General features: G+C 46.3%; 1 protein-coding gene across 4 annotated transcripts; it reads right to left on the bottom strand.

Annotated features, from left to right (window-relative positions):
- Positions 1 to 602: 602 nt before the first annotated feature.
- LOC136394315 (protein CutA homolog) lies at positions 603 to 22,307 on the bottom strand. Of its 4 annotated transcripts, none has more exons than XM_066367300.1 (6): positions 19,907 to 21,802; positions 14,178 to 14,326; positions 9,579 to 9,638; positions 7,899 to 7,944; positions 7,190 to 7,239; positions 603 to 4,272 (listed from the first exon to the last, which is right to left on the bottom strand). In XM_066367300.1, the coding sequence occupies exons 1-6, from the start codon at positions 20,027 to 20,029 to the stop codon at positions 4,173 to 4,175; spliced, it is 528 nt and encodes a 175-aa protein (XP_066223397.1). In that variant the 5' UTR covers positions 20,030 to 21,802; the 3' UTR covers positions 603 to 4,172. The 4 variants fall into 4 exon arrangements, with proteins under 4 accessions (XP_066223397.1, XP_066223399.1, XP_066223398.1 ...); XM_066367302.1 differs by lacking the exon at positions 19,907 to 21,802 and adding an exon at positions 21,814 to 22,004 and having other exon boundaries at positions 604 to 4,272; XM_066367301.1 differs by lacking the exon at positions 19,907 to 21,802 and adding an exon at positions 18,015 to 18,143 and having other exon boundaries at positions 604 to 4,272.
- Between the last annotated feature and the right edge of the window lie 87 nt (positions 22,308 to 22,394).

Genomic DNA, 22,394 nt, shown 5'->3' on the forward strand with positions numbered 1-22,394 from the left:
CTTCATTAACCAGCTTGACCAGGGGTTGCACAGTGGCTAGAGCATTGGCCAGGGACGCTGAGGACCCAGGCTTGAAACTAGCTCATCAGCTGAGTGTGGCTCACCAGCTCGAGTGTGGGGTCATAGACATGACCCCATGGTCACTGGCTTGAGCCCAAGGCCACACTGGATTGAGCAAGGGGTCACTGGCTCAACGGGACCCCCCTGTTTAAGACACATATGAGAAAGCAATCAATGAACAACTAAGGTGCTGCAACTAGAGTTGACACTTCTCATCTCTGTCCCTATCTGTCTGACTAGTCTTCATTAAGCATGGCTCCCACTTTTATCTACCATTCCTTTGGTTTCAACCTTTTAACTGCATCTGGAACAAAACCACAGCTGGAGCTGGGAGTGGGGTGGGTGGGTGGTGATTGTTTTGTGGGCTGAAATCAATAGAATGGAATGAAAGTGAATGGCATACAGTGTCAGAAGACCTAGGTTCTAGTCCAAGTTCTACAATACAGCTAAATAGACCCTCCTGAGGACAGTGGCCTCCCCAGGCTGGACAAGGTCTGGTTCTTTGCAGCCTGGATTAGTGTTTACAAATCTACAACAAATATTAACCTTTGGAATTTAGGAGCAAGAAATCAGACTTCTCAGAAATTACCTAAATTATTAAGTTATTCTTAAAATATTTCGTTCTTCATACTCTTTCCTTATTATAGATATCTGCAAAAATTTTAATAGGAATACTGTACTAATAAAGAACGAGAGCCTGGAGGGAACAAACACTGGAAACGCCAGGGAATATTATCGCATAGTATTCAAATAACATGACATTCAAAGATCCTAGCAAGGTTAACAGGACGAGAAGCACAGATCAGATTGCCAAATTAATTTATTTTGCTTCCAAAGCTTATAACTTGGAACACCACTCACAGGATCTGAACAAAGTATACTGTGTATGAACTTACTTTATCTGCAAGAATAACTCACGGTTTGCAGCTCACAGAGCTACAGATACACACTTACGACTTAACAATCACAAGCGAGACCGATTAGACTGACCATTTCTCTCCTACGTGCTCCAGTCCTGGGTCTTTTCACCTTCAACTCAGCATGCTAGTGTTTCTTGCTCTTGTTTTATATATTATTTATTTATTTATTTTATTGATTTTTGGAGAAGGGGGGAGAGAAAGAAAGAAAAAGAGGGAGAGGGAGAAAGAGGGGGGAGAAGCAGGAAGCATCTACTCATAGTAGTTGCTTCCTATATGTGCCATGACCAGGCAAGCCCAGGGATTCGAACTGGCGACCTCAGCATTCCAGGTTGATGCTATATTCACTGCGCCACAGGTCAGGTCTTATTTTTTATTTGATGAAGATGGATTCCTTCAAATAAGTAACAGCTCTATGCTTTTAAGCTTTAGTATTCACGATAATATTAATGCTTTTTTTTTCATTTCCTCAACTGATTTTTCTGGAGATTCCAGATTCAAAAAACACACATTCCTTTAGAAATGCTAGGAAGGGTTCCCACCTGGAAAACAGTTTAGTCCTGGCCCAGTCCCTTCCGCACCGTGCTGGGAGGGCAGTGTGGAATAGTGGCCAAACGAGGCGTGTCAGACTCGTGCAGACCTTACAGGTCACTGAACCCCTCTAACTGTCCTCGTCCATAGAAGGAAGAGCCTGTCACCAACCTCCAGATCTGTGGGGCAAAGTAAACAATGCAATATATTTTTAAGCGCCAGACCAGCTCACCACACAGATGGTTTAAGAACTAAGTATTCCTACTTTAAAGTAGGCTACGGCAGGCTCTCTGGGTCTTTGGTTTACAAAAGTATATTCTGCAACCGCTTTGAGAGACAGAAAGAGCAGCAGGTTAGCATCAGAGGCTTGGGTTCAGAGCCTAGCTGCCTCTTCTTTTAAGTGTCTGATCTGTGGCTTCATCACAAAACAAGACCACTGAACTGTAAGGGCCCAAGAATGTTGAGAACTTAGAACAGTGCCTGGCAGGGAGAGCTGGTGCTCTGTCCTTTCCTCTTCCATTCCCTGGAAGAGTCACGGAGCCAAGGAAAGGCCACCAAGAAAGTTTTCAACGCACAGTCAAGGCAGAAAATGACCCAGTAGAGGCCACAGCCAGAAAGACCTCTTCTGGGATTAGTCCCACTTTAATCAAGTTCAAGGAAAAAAAAATTCTGCCAATTCCATAAATTAGAAAGTAACTGTGGATTACAGAAAAAGCTCTAGTTACTCCAATTCTTGAAACATCAATTTGGGAAATATTTACTATGAGATAAAATAGCTTCAGAGGGGCCCCTGCCCTCGAGTAGCTCTGTCTAGAGCACAAGGCTGCCTGGGACGCACCAGGCTGACAGGGACACCAGGGCCAGAGCCATTCCTCCTGGCCGGGAGCCAGGCCTTGCAAAGGCACGGCTGCGTTTGTAAGCATTCACGCAGAAGGGAGGGCACACCACACGGCGGATGGCCTGAATGCAGGAACGTCACACAGCCTATGGAGCCAACCGCCTGCCAGACTAGGAGAGGAGAGGTAGGTGAAGATGGAGAAAGTGAGTTAGGACAAGGTTATGAAGGGCCTTAAAAGCCAGACCAAGAAATTGGACTTTATCCTGAAAGCAATATAAGTAGTCCATTTGGGGTCCCCAGTCCATTTTCAGTAGAGTTCATGTATCAGAAACATCTGTTGTAAGGGACATTGTCACTCTCTTTGTTCCTCTCCTGAGGCAGCCGCCACAATCCCCGCTGCCTATCCAATAAGAATTATCTGGACATTTGGAAGGACCTCAGCCTGAAGTCGCTACAAGGACTTCAACCTCACATTTAGTCTTTACATTAACTTCCCCACACACCCTACAAAGGCTTCACAGAGGGCCCTTAGAGATCCGCCCCCATGTTATAATCGGAGGAGCTGAGGTGCAAGCAGCACAGCAGGTGTCAGCACTGAGCCCAGCACTAGCCCTCCCACAGCTGCTCCCTCTGTGAAGAAAGGTGCAGGCCGCCATGTCTGTGGACCCTCACCCAAACGGCCACGGGCTCTGCAGAGTGCAGCCACCGGTGACAGATTCCCAGAGGGGCACCAGGGTAAGCGAGACCAGAGACCCCACGGGCTCCTCCGCCCTCTGCCACGTGGGACCCGATGAGCAGGCAGAGCGAGCAGCCTTGGTACTCAACACGCCACCCCCTTTCGGGACCTCAGTGTAGTTCCCTTGTCCCTTAACCAACTTTTAACAAAACTTAAAAAGCCTCACACCCCCAATCTCACAATACACAACAGTAGTAAGAGTCCAGCTGCACTGGCTGAAGTATGGATGGGTGGGAGGCAGTCCCCACACCTGTCAAGCCCAGGGGCTCTGTGGGACAAGTCTGACAAACACTGGTCTGCAAGTTCCCAGGGCTCTTCTACTTTAGGACGCTCGGTTTCAATGCTCAAGCAAAAAGGTTAGTAGAGCGGGCTCAGAACCTATGTCTCCACCGAGCAAGGCACCAGAATCCTCTGATGTCATATTCAGGCTAGGAAAGAGCGGAGACCTATTCCCACCACATGAGGCTGGTCGAAGTGCTGGTATCCCCCAGTCCTGCACACACTCCTGAAGCCCGTCCCCAGGCCCACTTCTCAGGACTCAGGAAGAGCAAAAGCATCCTTAACTAGGGGAAAGAACCCTGCTTGTCCCTGAAATTACCATTCACCATCCGTCCGTCTGATTAAAGTAAGTAGCTGTCAGTTCCTCTAGAGGGCGCCTTCATCCCACACACTTCTAGGTACAGAGATCATCAGGTCTGTTCCTCTTCAGAACCAGCAGAGTAATTCCACCCTGGACACCCGAGGTAGGCCCGCTGACTGCTGAGGACGATGACAGGCCTCACCCTCATGGCCAGCCCCCCTTGTCCCTCAGATACAACCATCCTTGCCCTCCCACTCCCTGGCCACCTTCAAGCATGAAGCCCTCAGAGACAAGATCCATTGGGTTCTTGCTTGCCTGACTAGCCCAGCCTCCTCTTCTAGCCTCAGGAGCCTTGGACCGTCAGCCTCCACAAGTTCCACAGCTCCTCCTTGCTGACAAAAACTCGAACCAGAGATGCTAGGAGGCAGAAGGAGGCCGCCCTTCCCCAGACTGCAAGCAGCTGCTGAAGGCTAGAGGCAGCCAGCAGGGTCCACCGAAAGCCTCCTCCACTCAGTCCTCCATGCTGTCCTCCAGCCACTTTAAATAGTGCACATCTCCTTGGTCCATGGGGAGACTGAAGAGCTCTGGGATTTCAAAAGGATGCACCAACCTTTGGAAAGAAAGAGAATCCTGTGAGTGGCTATGATTAGGTTCAGCCCAGGAGGTAAGACGCCCGGGCCAGCCTCACCTGTCCAGCCCACTCTGCTGCAGCCCACATGTCCAGCTCCAGAACCCACCACCCCTGAGCCTAGGTTTTCCATCTGTCTATAAGTGGTGACTTGGGCCAGATGGCTTTAGCGTCTCACAGACACGGATTCAAATTCTAAGTCTGTCCCTTACTTGCTAGGTCACTGTGGACAGATCAATTTCTCTAAAGGCCTACAAGAGGGTGAAATAGCATCTACGGGACTGGGTAGCTGAGGGTTAAATGAGACAAGGTAGATAAACTCTTACCTGGCACACCAAAATTTAATTTCAAAATTAAAAAAAAATTACCGATAAGAACACCTTATATTTGCATAGAACTTGACCATTTAGTATTTTGTGCATATTCACTCAGTTGTCTCCTATCCCAAGTCTGTATTAATTCACTCAAGGTTAGCCACTGTCTTTATCACTATCCCACTCATCACTGTGCCTTCCCACACGCCCGCCCCCACCTCTGTATTCTCTCCTTCACCCAGAAAGTTCTCCCTGCTCCTGTTCATCATACAAAAGCCTCTCTATCCCTCAAGGCCAAACTCAACCACTGACCTTTTCCAAGGACTCTTCCTTGACCATCCAAACCCACAGGAATCTCTCTCCCTTCTCCCCTTTCTTTCACCTCACCCTTGCCACACAATGCAGGTTTTCTTCATTTTCCAGACTGAAGAAACTGAGACCTTGGATTTCAGTTCCCATCTTTCAAAATGAAGTAACAATCCTCTGCTTCCTTTCTGCCAAATGCGGCACTGTCAAGTTCTATGAGACAGCATGCCTAATTATCAGGACACGTGTACAGGTGCTTAACATTTGGAATGAGCTGGGTCATTTTATCCAGTGCTCCAGGATTATGAATTTTCTTGTTTCGTGAACAACTGGCCCAGTGTATGTGTCTTTATAAGCAGACATAAAGTATTCAGACACAGAGAATAAGACATCTGTAACATGTTAGCAGTCACAGCTGTCACTGACGCAGCCCTTTATGTGTCTACTTCACGTAAGTTCATCCCCAGGCACTCGTATGACCCCCCTTTTATGGGCGGGGCAACCAAGCCACAGAAAGTTTAATCCACATGCACTCAGGCTACAACCAGCAAGCACAGAAGCCAGGGCTTGACCCTGAAGGTCAAGCTCTGAGGTTCACCATTCTGACCCTGAAGCTGTCCCTCACCAGTTCAGCTGCAATTTCTTGGTAGTGCTGGTTCTACCAAAGGTGCTTTACTCCCACACCTCTGCTAAGGTGGTAACCCAGGGCTTCTCTACCACTAGATCTGAGACCAGGGGGTAGCCATATATTCACAGACTCCTGGTGGAAGTGAAGGAAAGGGGTTTTATCATCCAGATAGGTAACTTTCATCCCTAGCTGCACATCAGAGTCAATCTGGTGCTTCTGAAGAATATATTTGGTTCCCATTCCAGATGAGTGAAGTCAACACCTGAAGTGGGGCCTAAACTGGTCATTTGAAAAACATCTTCAAGTGATAACAGTATTAGGCAGCATCAAGAATCACTAGTTCAGACCAGTGCTCTCAAGCTCTGAACAGGCACGGAATCACCTGGGGCTCACCCGAATCTGCAGTTCGGTTCAATATGTTTAGGGTGAGCATGAGACTCTGCAGTTCTAGCAAGCTTCCAGGCGATGCCAGTTACTCCAAAACCACACTTTGAATGGTTAGGCTTTAAATCAGTGGTTCTCCAAGTAAGGTCCACTGGTCCCTGGGGAACGCCAAGATTCTTTCAGGAGGTCCATGCGGCCAAAACTATTTCATAATAATACTAATTTGTTATTTATCTTTTCATTATGTTGACATTTGCACTACTGGTGCAAAGGCAATGGTGCTTGAAGCTGCTGGCACGCTCGCTCGCATGTGTCAATGCCACCGCACCAAACTGGGCTGGCTGACATTGCATTCTTCACCATGAGTGCCCCTGCATTCGCAAAAAGTCAAATTCACCTAAAGACATCCTCGACAAAGTGGTAAAAATAACTATTTTTATTAAATTTTGACCCTTGAGTGCATCTTTTTAGTACTATGTGACAAAATGGAAGTAGACATAAAGTACTTCTGCTGTATGCCTAAATGCAATGTTGTCTCAAACTTGTCTGATTTTTTGGGTCACAAGCTATAACTAGACTTTTTCATGGAACAGCATTTTAAAGCCTGAGTTAGCATACTTTGTCATTTTTACAAACTACGGTTACTCAGATTTGAGAATTAGGTAGACATTTCCCCATATATGAATAAAGTGAGTCCATCATTCAAATAAAGACAATTTAAATCATTTGCTGCCAGTAAAAAACTTATGTTTTCAAGCAAAAATCAGAAGTTTGGAAAACTTGAATTTATCACCATGAGCTTTAAAAGTGTCCCAAAACTTAAAGATGGTTCTTATTCAGCCCGATTTTGCAAAAATGTAAAACAATGCTCTTCTTCTCACTTTTTTTTGATGGTGGTAGTGGGGGGGGGATAAAGTTACTCTCCATAAAAATGCATTATTTACAACATTAATATCAATGGTTTTATAATTTAAATTTTTTTAATTTCTCATTTTAATTTCTAATACAGTAACTTTGATATAACTCACATAAACAAAGCTCTTTTGGGTCCTCAATAATCTTTAGAAGTGTACAGGGACCCTGAGACTAGCCTTTGAGAACCGCTGGTTGAAACGAACTCATTCTAGCCTCATTTGACATACGGAGAGTCTGAGGGACAGGCACATGTTTGGGGTCACAGGAGGGCTGGTGACTAGGTTTCCTGCTTCTCAAGTTCATTCCCTTAGTCCATAGCACACTCCTGGCTGAGAAGAGACGCCAGCATTACCTGACATAGCTGGACAGCACGTGGACCTTGGAAGTCTTTGTCTTTATTAACTGTAAAAGAAAAACAAAACACTGCTTCAGGACCTCAGCACAGCCCTGCAGCTTGCTGCTCACTCATCTGGCCATTAAGAAAGCATTCCCTCCAGGCCCTGGCCGGTTGGCTCAGTGGTAGAGCGTCAGCCTGGCGTGCAGAAGTCCCGGGTTCGATTCCTGACCAGGGCACACAGGAGAGGCGCCCATCTGCTTCTCCACCCCCCCCTCCTTCCTCTCTGTCTCTCTCTTCCCCTCCCGCAGCCAAGGCTCCATTGGAGCAAAGATGGGCCGGGTGCTGGGGATGGCTCCTCGGCCTCTGCCCCAGGCGCTAGAGTGGCTCTGGTCTCAACAGAGCGACGCCCCCTGGTGGGCAGAGCGTCGCCCCCTGGTGGGCGTGCCGGGTGGATCCCGGTCGGGCGCATGCGGGAGTCTGTCTGACTGTCTCGCCCCGTTTCCGGCTTCAGAAAAATACAGAAAAAAAAAAAAAAAAAAGAAGGCATTCCCTCCAGGTCACCAGGCCCTGTCACTAGCTCACAAATAAACTCACGCCATCTATGTGGGCAAGAACCTTGATCTGTTGATCTCTGCTCATTTCTCACTGGAACCTGGGAAAACTCTTGGAACTTGGTCTCATTCTTCTCCCAGCAAGGCCTATCACCACCCCCATCCTCACTCACCAACAGGATCTCAGTGGCTTCTTCTATTTCTCCGTTCCAGAAGAACCTGGAGAAGACAAAACCAAACTATGATGCTCACAACCAGCTCAGTGAGATGTCACACCTGGCCCAGTTAGGTGACTCACTGAGGCAGAAATGCTAAAATCTTTCCAAGCCCATATAAAAAAGTCTAGAGAGTTAGGCGAAGCACTACAGGTCACCTTGTCCAGCCACTGGAACGCAGGCTTCTAGCATCTGCCCGAACGTTCCTGGACGTGAGAGGCTCACTATCTCTTGAAGAAGTCCATCTACCTTAAAGGTTTCCACGTAAGGTGGCTTTTCTTGTGGCGTGCCAACGTCTGCCACCTGGTTGTTTTCTCAGCTTCCACATGAAGAGGCAGCTCAGGAGAGCCCTGCAGAAACTCCTGTTTTCTCTCCTCCAAACTGGTGTCTCTGGCTCCTTTAACAGTCTATACTGATGGTTTCCAGGCCCCACCCCGTCCTCTGGAATGGTGAAGCTTTTATCACTGATTCTCAAAGCCGAGTGCCCGTGAAAGGTTAAATACAAGCACAGGAGACTTCAAGAAAGAAGTGAGCCTTCCAAGGTATGGAAACAAATCCAAAGGCAGCGATGATGTTCAAAAAAGAGTATGAGAACAACATCACATGAAGGGAAGGCAATGAAATTTGGCCTGAAAATATCTGCATTGACCCAGGGCAAGCCTAAGATGACCTAGGCACTGGCCCTGTCTCACAGAGCTGGGGGAAAAGGATCAATTACAGGCCATGTGAAGGGAATGCCAGGCTAAAATTCTATTCTGGGTCCCAAGCACTGGTTCCCAGACTGGCTTTATGGGAATCACCTATACAACTTTTCAGAACTTCAGAGACCCAAGCACCACCATCAGGGAGACTGACAGAGTAGACCTCCCATGGAGCTCAGGAATCTAAAGCAGAGCCAAATCTAGAAGCCACAGCAACAGATGACGTCAGCCACTGAGGCAATGACAGGGTCGGCAGGTGGAGGGGTTGTCACTATATAGCCTTCTACTGTTTTGACCTTCAGAGTAGATATTATTCCCCCCCACCTACCCCCTGCCATTCCCTCATTCTCTCTCTCTCCCCAGGGGGGGAAGGAGATGAGAAACAGGCTGATCAGAGCGATTAAGGCACAAGGCAAACCCTGCACAACCAGCAGTGGGGCAGGAAAACATTCTGAGGAGAGCAGGGGTGCAGACCAGGCTTAACAAAAATGAAGGTGTTAATGACAGCAAAGATGGACAAGGCACAGAAACAGCCTGTCACACATGCCTGACTCGGTTTCCCAAAAAAATCAAAAAGCAAAGGGAGTTATTTTCTCTGACATCCCTAGTTGGCTTATTCAGGGAGGGAATGCCCAGTCTGGCTTCTCCGCTGACAGCAAACTAATTGATTTAAACAAAGAATGTGCAAACAAGATCCGCTGTTCCTAAACCGTAGGTTTTTGCCTCCTTTCTGTATACACTGCACATTTTTGCTTTTGTTCATAGATGACATAAATCCACTGGTTAATTTCCTTTGAATACAAATTAACAGTGCAGTGTTGATTAATTAAATGCCTCTGAGCTGTTCTTTCACGACTCCCCATTAGTGCAGTACCCCTTCCACCAGTCGGACCTGACCAGCGCTCCCACACCCTCCACTGGCCACAGCAAAACTCACAGTGAGGAGGCCTTGGGCAGGATGTTCACAGAGCCAGCCAGCTTCTTATCCAATACAGACCTAAAGCAGAGAGTGACAGTCACTGGGGCAAGTATCCAGGACCCCATGAGAGGGGACAGGGGACAGGAGTTCCTGGCAACTAGATAACCATTTGCAGTGCCCCTGCTGGCAGTTTTAAGGACAGGCCCAGTCTTCCTGGGGAATGGGAATTACCTCTGGACGAGAAGATCTGGTTCCACACCTGTCTGCGGTAGGATGGCTGTTACCTTATTGCAAGTTCTCATTCCAGGAGTAAGTGTTCAAGCACCTATCCAAGAGGGGCTGGTCCCCTTCATCCCACCCGACTCTCTGGCGATACAATGAGAAGACAGTTCACCAGGAGCCTCCAGCCCTTCCACCCAAGAACTCCCTTACTGCGCCACTTCTGTTTGTATCTCACAGACACGCCCTGGACGCACCCAGTGCTTCTGATCTATAGATACCCATGTGACCACACATGAGTATCTACACCCACACAAGTCCAAGGAAGAGCAGAGAAAGCATCATAACTTGTGTTTGTCTTTGGCAAATAAAGGCCCCTTTCACTTTTTTTTGGTAAAAGTTACTTTTATAGCCCAAAAAGCACATCATCACCATTGCAGACCTCTAAGATTTTTGTTTTTGACCGAGCACAGGTTGGAATTTCTGGTCTGATAATCTCGGATTCCTGTGCAGCGCCCTGGTAAACACAGTAAAAGGGGCTTGAACTAGTACAGGTGTGATAGAAACAGGAGCACAGGCCCTGGCCGGTTGGCTCAGCGGTAGAGCGTCGGCCTAGCGTGCGGAGGACCTGGGTTCGATTCCCGGCCAGGGCACACAGGAGAAGCGCCCATTTGCTTCTCCACCCCTCCACTGCGCCTTCCTCTCTGTCTCTCTCTTCCCCTCCCGCAGCCAAGGCTCCATTGGAGCAAAGATGGCCCGGGCGCTGGGGACGGCTCTGTGGCCTCCGCCCCAGGCGCTAGAGTGGCTCTGGTCGCAACATGGCGACGCCCAGGATGGGCAGAGCATCGCCCCCTGGTGGGCAGAGCGTCGCCCCATGGTGGGCGTGCCGGGTGGATCCCGGTCGGGCGCATGCGGGAGTCTGTCTGACTGTCTCTCCCTGTTTCCAGCTTCAGAAAAATGCAAAAAAAAAAAAGAAACAGGAGCACAATCAAGTCACCAAGTGACTGATGCACAGAAGTGTTCCCAAACATCAAAACCTCAAGCCCTCAGAATCTGGCAGGCCCTGACAAACCTTTCTCAGGTCTCAGACAGCTGAGGAAGCTGGTCTCTCATCTCTGAAGTGCTTGGCCTTTGCCAAATAAACCCCATTTGAGTCCTGCTCACTGATCCCTCCTTCCTCCAGCTGTTGCCAAGAGAACTGACCTACTTTCTCTTCCCTTGAGTACCAGGCTAAACAGTGCTCTCTATTTAAGGCTCCATGTTAATGTGGCATTGTCACCGCCCTCGCTCCCTTGCAAAGTTCCAGGAGCTAAATCAATTCCTGACCATGAGGAGAAGCGCATGGCACAACCTTGTTTAAACAACTGCTCCAAGTCTTGCTCACTCAATCGTTTGCTGGGAAATTACACTTTATTGGTTCTGAAGGTGGGAGTTAAGCCTCTAGAAAAACAATCCACTGCGCCATAGCCACACAACTAAAGACTCCCCTTCGGACTTTCAGTTCAACTTTGTGGACCAAATACACTACTCAGCCATGTCAGAACACAGGAAGGAGAACGCTTTATGTACCAGCAACTATAAAGAAGCCCCCAAAATAACAGGCAGCCCTGAGACACGCAAGGGAGCACGCAGAGGGCTGCCCCACAGAGAGGAGAGCAACAGTCTGCATCTGGAGGCCACGGGAACCAGAACAGGCAGGACCTGGGAGGCCATCAAGGTGAATGGCTGGAATACCTCAGGCAGGAGCAGGTGCACGCCCCAAACCTCCCAAGGCCCAGGCAGAAATAATGGGCTGTTTTTCTCAGGAAGGAGCAGTAAGTTTAGGCACTGGGGGCGGGAGGGAACAATGCCCTAGGAGCTGGTGACAGCCAAAGATGTAAGAGAGAATTCATGCCCAAGTACGAGGGCACCCCGCTCTGTAGAATGTCCCCCCAAACCACACTCACACTGAAAACAGGGCTGCTAATACCAATTCCTTGCAAGTGTTCCTGCACCTCCCACAAGCACAGCTAAAAAGACAAGAGAGGTTACTGTAAGAATCACAGTATTTGAGGAAAGTCAATATCGAGACAAAAACTTTCCATAAGAGAATCAATTAATAGAACATTCAAAACCAAGATTTTAAAGTAAGTATAATTATGTATATTTGAAAGTTGCTAAGAGTAGATCTTAAAGTTTCTCACCCCCTCAAAATGTAACTAACTGTGTGGGGTGACAGACATGTTAACTAACCTTAGTGTGGTGACCATTTTGCTATATATAATATAGCAAATCATCATTTGTACACATTAAATGTACACAATGTTATATGTAAATTCTATCTCAATAAAGCTAGAAAGAATTAAAAATAAGTATCATTAATATCTATAGAAATGTAAGACAAGGTTATTGCATCTATAAAATAAAATCAGATTATAACAAGATCAGACATGTATGAAACATGAGTAGTTGGTTATGAAAGAATAATTAGAAACCTTGAAAAGGAAAACTGTAATTGTTTAGACAAAAAACTCAACAGAAGGGCTGAACAGCGAAACAGATACAAATAAAACACAAATAAGAGAGAAGAATGGGCTAAAAAATTCTCCCAGTATGCAGAATAAAGGACAGAAAAATGTAAACATTTTAGTCATGGAGAACATATTCAACATCTAATATGTGTTTCAAGAAAAAGACACAGAAAGAATAGAGAGAGAAGATTTCACAAATTAAAGCTGCACATTAAGATAAAGAGAAAAGCCAAAAAATTTTCAGAGAGAATAAGTATTACCTACAAAGAATGACTCCGATAAACACCTGACTTCTCAACAACAACCTTAGATACAAGAAGATAACAGAGAACTCTCTCCAAGCTGCTACTAATCCATTCACCTGAGCTGGCTTTTCAACCAGTTAGAATCCAGGCATTAGAATCACTTTCCTCCCAACACCAAACCTCACGGGTATCAGCTGAAGTTGTTCCTTGGCAGCGGCCAGAGAGGCTGATCCAGGGGTCCAGAGAAAAGACAGGTCAATATAGACCCTGGGTATACGAGAAGCATCAGGAGGGATTTCAGTTCCTAGCTGCTAAATACTATGGTTATATTTTAGATAAGAGCTGTTATCCAAAGGTAATGTTAATAAGGGGGAAATACACATTCTGGTTGGAGGAAAGAAAGATGGAATCAAATGTAAGGTTAGCCTGTGACCAACAATTTGGAGGCTGTGTGCTCGCAAAGACTAGACTCAGCATTTCAAAACACTATAACCTATTCTATCATTAACTTCAAGAATGCTGAGTTGTGAAGCAAGAAGAAAGGGAGTAAGTAGCCAAATCCATTACCCTCCAGCCCCAATGACCCTCTGCAAAGCTGCATCTATTAAAAAAATGAAGGGGGGGGAATTTAGATACCACATTTATTGAGCGCCTACTACATTCAAGTTAGTGGGGTAAGGACTGTACATATTTCGTATCATCTAATCCTCACAATCCTGTGAGGAAGGTGACATTATCCTCTTTCATAATTCAGAAAACTAATGCTTAGCGAAGAAAAGCAACTTGCCCAAGGTAACACAGGAAGTGGTAGAGCAAAGATTCAAACCCTGATCTGCTTACAAGTCCAGTGTTCCTTCCACCATACCATAGCTGCTTCTAGAGATTTTCTCAATACAGGGGGCCCTCAGGTTACGACACAGTTCCATTCCTACAACAGTAACATAACCAGAATTTTGGTGTAAGTCGAAACATACCCCAGCCTAAGTCACTTACCTATCTTAACACTGTTGTAAAATCACAGTCTAGAACATGAAAACACAACTAAGCCCCAGACAAAGGAGGAAAAGAACATAAATACACTGCCCTGCACACTGTACTGCATATTCTTCCACTGCGCAACCCCACTAATTTGCCCACGTAGTCTGTAGGTACGGCGCTATTGGCGTGAGCCGAACACTCACATTTCAATTGTGTAAAATTGTTATGGGAGTAAATTCGAAACGTCGTATGTCAAGACTGTCAAAGTCTGAGGGCCCCCTGTATTTGGAATGGTCACCCTTCCTCTGCCTCACCTGCCATAGTGAGCACCTCTGGAACTAAGCAAAGAGATTATCTCTAAGAAGAGAGATGGGCCAGGAATTAGGAGATTTAAAATCTCAACAGGTAGGATTCCACCATTCTCTTAACACCTTGGGTGAGCCACACATCCCTCTGCACTCCCGTGCGCCACTCGGTATCTTCGGGCCTAGCTGCAGGATCCATCAGATCATTTAGCCGTGTTCTTCATATCACCCGAAGCAGAGAGCCGTGTAGCTCATCACTGGATGGATGGAAGCAAGAGAAGGGCCCCAAAGAGGCCCCTCTGGCACATCCTCTTAGCTCCCTGAGCCTCCTGGGGCAGCACCTAAGCCCCTTTACCATACCTGGCAATATCTCTGGCAATTTGCTCGTTGGGACAGTTGACAAAGACGACGGAGTAAGTGCCGGAGACATAGCTGCCAGTGACAGCTGAATGGAGCTGCAGGCTAAGGGTCCTGAGCATGGGGTATGTCAGGAAAGAAGCTGTCAGGATCTGAATGGTGGGAAAAAGCACAAGTCAGCAGTGACATGACAATTCACCATCTGCCGGCTCAAGCAGACTGGAACCGAGGCTGGGCAGCATTTTTCATATCCATTCCCCATCCAAAAAATAACCCCTTGGGACCCTGAGCTTTCGTATTTGGACAAAGTTCTCATGTCTAGATATTTCCTTCTGCATTTTGCAGGTGATGATAAAAAAAAAGAGGCTTGAAAATCAAGAACATTGCTCAAAATCACACAACTTTTATTAATATTTGGTGAAGCCAGGATTAGGACTCAATTCTGGATGACACGAAATATATTCTTATGGCGATAACACCAACTAGCATCCTCTGAACTGCTATCATCCTGAGGAGAGTATAATGAATGATACACTCTTATATCAAATGATGTTTACAGAATTGATTTCACCTCCACTCATGTGTATGTGTGCCAGGCACTGTGGGTAGGCTAGGGGAAAAGGTAGCCTAGTTCTAAGGCAATACAATCTGTTCTAGTGACAGAGAGCTGGGGGTGGGGGAGGGAGGGGCACGGGGAAGGCTCGACCTGAGGGAGCAGGAAACAGCTTGGAAGAGAAGAAGCCATCTAAGTTGGGTCTGCAATAAGTAGGATTACAAGAGGAGAGGGAGACATGCTAAGCAAATGATAACATGTACGAACTCAAGAGGTATTTAGGAATAGATGAGATACACAGTCAGCACGGGGCTTAGTCTGTGGGTATGAGAGCAGAAGGAAATAAAACTAGCTAGAACTATAAAGACAGAAGTTAGGGCAGGAGTTTTGCGTTTGTACTCAAGTGATAGGGTACTCTTGGAGATTTTTAAGTAGCACCATAATAATGTAGTGGAAGTAAGGTACCAGGAGGGAGGATGGACAGTGACCAGAGAGAGCCCACTTAGAAGGCCATTACAATGATCCGGGAAGAAGACTTGAGGATCCTAAGATCAGCAGTGACAATGTGAGAGGAAAAGGCATTCAAGATACAATTTTTCTTACTATTTTAATGATAAACATTTAAAATGAGAAGAAATGAAAATAAGTGGAGAACACCTTCCATTCCAGTGTTCTCTGCTTGGGGATATAAACGGAGTCATTAACAGGGACAGAGGCAACTTGCAGAGTCCCCCTGTGACGTAAGCCAGGCCGAACAAGAGCGTGTTTCTCCTGCGTCCCAGCCCAGGGCTCATTCCTTGCTCAAATAAACCTCTGTGCTCCCACTCCTTTTATGCTAGCGCCTGAGTCCCAGCTCCCACTTCTTGGCAGGGCCTGAGCAGCGTTTTCATGTCTTTAGCTTCAGTTTGCCTAGAGGCCTGTCTGGCTTGGGTTTCTCATTCCCTCCCACTACCTCCACCAAACCACCAATTCAGCATACCTGTCCTCTGAACTAAACCAGTAACCATGCAAGAGAAGAAAACAAACATACTTTTCAATGAAGCTTTTAGTGTGTGTGTGTGTGTGTGTGTATGTGTGTGCGTGTGTGTGTGTGTGTTCGCAGGACGATTTAAATCCTAGTGCCAGTGCTGCTGACTCCCTATGGCCTTCAACAAGTTACTTCCTCTCTTATAAACCTTATCTAGAAACTGGAGATTACGACACTTGGGCTGCCTATCTCAGAGTTGCCATGGGTTCACACCAGATAGGAAAAATAATCTGTAATTACAAATCCAATAAAGAAAGGGGCAGTGCTTTGCTCATCACTGTGACCCCAGCACAGTTCATGGTACACAGCAGGCTCTCAATAAATACTTGTAGCCTAGTGAATTAACACACCAGCAAAATAGTAAGACTATCAATCTTGTGGAGGAGGTCAGGCTTTGGGGTCACCCACTGTTAACAGGGCTTTTAGCAGAGAACTGAAACTACTGGAATACAGTAAGGGTTCAATTCCATGACTCCAAGGTGGCTTCTAGCACAGACTCCAAACAAAAGGAGCACAGCCTGTCCCCTAAACAAAGCCAATCCTCGGGAATATCTGGGGCATTCCAGCCAGCAGGTACCTGTGCCACGTAACTAATAAAATTAAACATAAACTCACCTAAAATGTATTCAACTCTTATATGAACTTAAGAGTCAAAATACTAAGCTCCTACATGTCTTGATGTTTAAGGAGTTCATTTCGCCTCCATTCACATGTGCATGTGCTAGGCACTGTGGGTAGGCTAGTGGAAAAGGTAGCCTAAATCCAAAGCAATGTGACCTGTGCTACTGAAACTGAGAGCTATGCTCTCAAGTATTAGCTAAAAGAACCCTTAATTTAACAGATAAGGTAACTGAGGCAGAACATTCAGAAACTCTGTGGCACAACCAAGACTTGTATCCAAGACTGCTGCCTCCCATTCGGGACTCTGGGAACTGCAATGGGCACGCTATAGTGGGGTCCGGTCAGTTTCACTTGATCCAATGGTTCACGAGGCAAATTTGTACCCCTCCCCCATGGGACATCTGGCAATATCTGGAGACAACTTTTATTCTCATGACTGGAGAAGAGATGCTACTGACAACTATTAGAGGGCAGGATTGATGCTAAATATCCTCCTGTTTTCTCATTGATCACACTGAAATACAGACAGTTGTTTACAAATGTCTCCTCCATGGGACATGTGCTCTTCCGTCTCACTCACTTCCGTATTCCCAGCACTTTACAACTCTCACAGGGAGTATGGGCTTGAGAAATGTTTGCGCACCATATCAATAAAGTATGAGAAGCATAAAAGGTCAACTTGGAACCAAGGATGGCCTGCAGGATATTAGAGAGTGACAGTATAAGAATGCAAATTGATAGAAAATACACACATCCTAACAGGAACATTATAAGTGGGGAAAGATTTATAATCTTTAAAAGTTTTTAAAATATTTTCCTATTTATGTCTTTTACTATATGCCCTTTCTATTTTTATATTCTTTTAAAATATTGTATGTATTCTTTCAGTTTTGTATTTTATTCTGCTTTCCTTTGTCCTGGAGTATCTGCATAGCCTCTAAGAGGTTATGGTTGCCTTTACAGTCAGCGAAACGGCAGTGGGGGGCTTCAGAAACCACCTAGTTGTTCAAAATTTATAATCCACCTAGTTTTAAGGAATCCGTGAATATTCTGAATGCATGCATAATATTAAAAAAATCAAGAAACTCTCTAGACCCCAAAAGGTTAAGAGGCACTAAAATGAGCCAACCCTAAGATGAGGAGTAAGGGCCAGAAAGGAAATCACCCAAAAGTGATCATCAGAGTGCGGCTAGACACCTGGGCATCTGCCTCACCCCTTCCCCTCCAACACCTCCACCACTGGAGGTGCTCGGTAAACAGTCACTTCCCACCTTAACAGGGTAAGATACTTGAGATGAGAAAACAGAGCCCCCAGAAAAAACAATATGGTAACTTCAACATAAAGAATCTACCATGTGACTTGTATACAAGAACTCACCAGACTGACCCTGGCAGTGAAACACAGCCCCGTCACCCCTCCTCACCCTCCTCACAAAGAGCGAAGAAGGGGTGCCGGCCAGCTTCAGAACCACACCACAATCTCCGGACACCGAGTGGTGCCGCCAGAGACTTGACTGGCCGTCCCCTTCCTGCTTGCCCCCAGCTCAAAATCCCAAGAGCAGTAAAGACTGTCTTCCTCCCTCAGTTCCCTGGTGGGAGGTTTAGGGCTGAGGGGGTTGGTAACGTCGTGGGCACTCACCAGGAGGCATATAAGGACAGAGAGCCGAGGGTAGCCTGGCAGAGGAAACCGTGAGCCCAGCCTGTCCATGGCGTAGCTGGTAATTTAACAGCACAGCGGCAGCAAAGGTAACCTCTGGCTGGGGTGAGGGGGGAGGGAGGGGAGGGGCGGAAACTGAGGGCTTAAACCGCCTTCCCCGCCCCCTTCCCCCACCTGCAGCTCTAGGCCCCGCCCCTGACAGTCTGGCTGGAACAAGACAGTGGAGGGGGCGGGGGGGGGGGGGGGGGGAGGATTTTCTCTGGACAGCCCTCTCACCAACAACGCGTACAATCCAAACACCGTACGCAGACCTATAACTCTTACAAAAATAAAAACACTATTTTCCCCTTCTCTTTCCAACAACAAAAAAGGCATAAAATCCCCAGAGATGTACAGATAAAAAGACGTTTTCTTAGGTATACAAAACCTTCAGAAAGCAAAGCACACAAACACTAAGACACATACACAGACCCTTCCACTTTATACAGGCCCATCCCGCCACCAAAAACAAGTGCGGCACATTCTGCTGCTTTCCTGTCGGCCACATCACCCTCTCCGCCCAGGATCTCCTTCTCATCCTCCTTGCTTTAGCGCACTCTTGCTCCCAGCTGCTCTCCCCTTGAACTCATTCATCTTTCCAGGCCAGCTGCTCTGTGCAGCCTTTCTCAGAGTTGATCCCAGTCCTCTGTTCCCCTAGGCAATTGGTATACACTTAGGCTGCAACATTTAACATCAGCTATGGGGAGCTGCAAATCAGCAAAGTAGCAAGTCAATGACGGTTGCCCTTGGGGAATGCAGTTCGCTGTTGTCAGGGTTTCCAATTTTTTAATCCAGCTTTTTAATATCCTAATTTTTAAATGATGACATTTCTCGGACAAAAGAAGGGATTGATTGTACAAGGGCACAAGTAAACTTTGTTAAATTAAGGGAACTATTGTATATTGATTGTGGTGGTAGTTACACAGCGTTAAAAAATTCAACAAACTGTACACTTCAATTGGTGAATTTTATTGTACATAAATAGTACCTTAAACAAAAAGGGGTTGCAGAAGGGATGGTTGGAAATCAATTCAAAATTGTTTTAAACTGGGCAGGTCAAACAAAACACATCCGTTAGCCAAATTTGGCCTGCAAGCTGCCAGTGCACAGCTCTATTTTAAATCTTTTCACCTGTCTTGTCTCATTCCCTGAGACTAGAAATTCTCAAAGGTGTGATGCACATCCTAGCAAAGTGTCTGACAAAGTAGTTAAATAACTAATTCTAGCTCGCATCTTCATTAGCTATACAGATTCAGGCAAGTTATTTACCTCTCTGAGCTTTGTGTGTGGGGGGGGGGGGAGATAAACGGTGGGCTAAAAGACCGTCATAGTTCTAAAGCAAGGTTTAATACAGCAAATAAACAAAAAGTGCTTTGTAAAATGTAAGACCATGTCAGCATTTCAGGAGCAAGTACTCTCATGGCAACTACCAAGGTAAACTCAAAATTGCCATTTGTAATCTGAAAAAAAGTTACAATAGGCCTGACCTGTGGTGGCGCAGTGGATAAAGCGTCGGCCTGGAAATGCTGAAGTCGCCAGTTCAAAACCCTGGGTTTGCCTGGTCAAGGCACATATGGGAGTTGATGCTTCCAGCTCCTCCCCCCTTCTTTCTGTCTCGCTCTCCTCTCTCTCTTTCTCTCTGTCTCTCTCTCCCTCTTTCTCTCTCTCCTCTCTAAAAGTAAATAAAATTAAATTTAAAAAAAAAAGTTTCAATAAATGAGATCAAGTGGTCCTAAGAAAGCCTTTATATTCAGAGTCCACTAAAATAAATCAAGACTGATCTTTTATACTGTTACATTAATAAGAAAGGCCACTGTTAATGATCATTTATTTACCTTAGATCCTGAGATGATGTCCCCAAGTTTAGCACAGGACCCCACACAGTTTAGGCTTAATAAATGTTTGCTGAACAATAATATGGATGTGTGGCTGGTGACTATAAGGATGGTCACGGTCATGATGAAGGTGATGTCGGGGCAACAGGGGATGGCTGGCAAGAGAGGAATTGTTATTTGGAAGAAACTGCCTCTGGATTCTCTTCTTCAACTCTTTCCAAATTCAATTCCACGGCTGGATCCCAAAAGTCCAATCTTGCATTCCTGGTTTTGGCAGATTCTTCATATCTAGTGGTCTTAGTGCCATTGCTTGAAGGTCCAGACTCTTCCTCGGGAGACTTCTTAACCTCTTTCTCTCTATCTGCTCCTCCTCCTAATAGGATTCAGACTTTTCTTTTTTTTTTTTTTTTTTTACAGAGACAGACTGGGACAGACAGGATCGGAGAGATGAGAAGCATCAATCATTAGTTTTTTGTTGCAACACCTTAGTTGTTCATTGATTGCTTTCTCATATGTGCCTTGACCGTGGGCCTTCAGCAGACCGAGTAACCCCTTGCTCAAGCCAGCGACCTTGGGTCCAAGCTGGTAAGCTTTGCTTAAACCAGATGAGCCCGTGCTCAAGCTGGAGACCTCAGGGTCTGGAACCTGGGTCCTCTGCATCCCAGTCCGACGCTCCATCCACTGCGCCACCGCCTGGTCAGGCAGGATTCACTCTTGCTCAGGCTAAAATTCACACTCAAGACTCCCCTTCAGACTCATTCTGTATCCATCTCCTTTACTCACACTTCCTCTTTATTAGGTGTCCTCCTTCTCTTTCTTCAACTCTTTATTTTGAAGGTTCTTTTGCACCTCTTTCATACAACAGTTGACTGAAATCTTCTTTAAAGGCCAAACTTCGATCCAGGAGAGTATCCATAATAATTGCCGCATCAGTGAGGTCTCAGGGTAAGTTGTAGTACAGCATTCAATTTCCTTAGGTTCATCTTTACCTCTGGTTTGGGGGACTTGTCTTCTTTCTCATCTACAGACTCATTGCCACCAAAACTGGAAACCGGAGTAGCTCATTGATTTCACTTTCATCCAGATTGATGAATTTAAAGCCCATCTGTTTTGGAGACTCTGATTTTTCTTTTAACGTCTCCTAGGGAAACATGCACAATCATTCACAACATTGTCCCAAAGCTTCCACTAGGCTTCAGTAAGAGTGACTGGTTTTATATCATCAATCATCTCCCTTATCACTACCAAAGTGTCAGCAATGTTGTACTTGTTGCCAAGTCTTTCAAAGTAATGAAAGTGTTGTTGTTTTTCTATACAGTCAGTAAAGTAGTCAAACATATACTTGGTGTAATAACTCCTGAATGCTTCAATTAGAGGGTAGCAACTAATGATACTCTGAGATGTAATCGCCAGAAAAGTTTTTGTTTTGTTTTGTTTTGTTTTCCCCCAAAAGACAGTGAGGTTAGACTCTTTATAAAGCAACCATGGTTTTATCTTTTTTGTCGCCTGCAGCATGGGCACAAACAAACAAACAAACTAAAAACAACGAGGAAAATCCTGTTCTCAGGCTTCCGGATGGCCGTTTTCCCTAAAAGTACACTACGGCATGCACTCCCAAAACTAGCTCATGTCCCTGGCATGGAAGCCCCGTTGAGGCACATAGCTTCTATTCTTCCTCCCAAATTAACCACGAATTTCACAAACTGTAACGATTTCTAAACTTCTCAAGCCATCCCTGTTCACATGAAATTTACGTGGGTTACCCTTCCCAGTGGCTTCCATCAGCTGCTTGTAATGCCTTTGGAATGGTTAGGGATGGTCTTCAGCATCAAAGGCCGCCCCCTCCATGGTCTGGTCCGATCCCCGACACAAAAGGTTAACTCAGTCTCCCCTTTCTTGATGTTTACCTCACGGGGAATGCACAGCACCTTAGAGAGGTGCAACATTCCATGATCGCCTTCTTGTTCCTAATGGTACACAGGGTTGACTCGCGCCCCAAAGCGCCTCACATCGGTTTTCCTCATGCCTTCTTCCAGTTTCTCGAGATTCTTTATCTTGTCTTCCAGAGGCATGGCCCTGAGCCTCCTCCTATTAAGTGTCTTACCCGGGATCAGGATGTCCATCGCCTCCGGTCCCCGCGGTAGCCTCAGCGGCCTGTCCCACTCCCGCCCTCGCCGCTGCCGAGAGCGTGGCATCGGAGCCAGGTAGTTGTTCTTGAGATCGCTCAACCTTCCGCCGGATCTCATTCTCACTACTCCGTTTGCCAGGCATTCGTTGAACCTTCGCACTGAACAGGCGCAAACCGACCGTAAAATTAAGACTGCGCGACCAATTCAGCGGCGCCTAACTTGTAGCCCGCCTGCGACCCCGCAAACACTAACAACTGTTGGGTTCGGCCCTAACGGACCTACATCTCGCGAGGTTCTGCAGTCCTCGAGCGCGGCGCTGCCCGCCAGCCCCGCCTTGCTGCTGGGGAGACCGGACAGTT

The sequence above is a fragment of the Saccopteryx leptura genome, chromosome 2 (assembly GCF_036850995.1).
Source record: "Saccopteryx leptura isolate mSacLep1 chromosome 2, mSacLep1_pri_phased_curated, whole genome shotgun sequence".
In the NCBI taxonomy this organism is placed as follows: domain Eukaryota; kingdom Metazoa; phylum Chordata; class Mammalia; order Chiroptera; family Emballonuridae; genus Saccopteryx; species Saccopteryx leptura.

Coding starts and splice junctions, on each gene's coding strand:
- LOC136394315 (XM_066367300.1), bottom strand. CDS start 20,029: ATGACCGTGACCATCCTTATAGTCACCAGCCACACATCCATATTATTG. Junction 14,327..19,906: donor ACATCATCTCAGGATCTAAG/GTAAATAAATGA, acceptor CCCACCATTCAG/ATCCTGACAGCTTCTTTCCT. Junction 4,273..7,189: donor GTGCTGTCCAGCTATGTCAG/GTAATGCTGGCG, acceptor TTCTTTCCAAAG/GTTGGTGCATCCTTTTGAAA.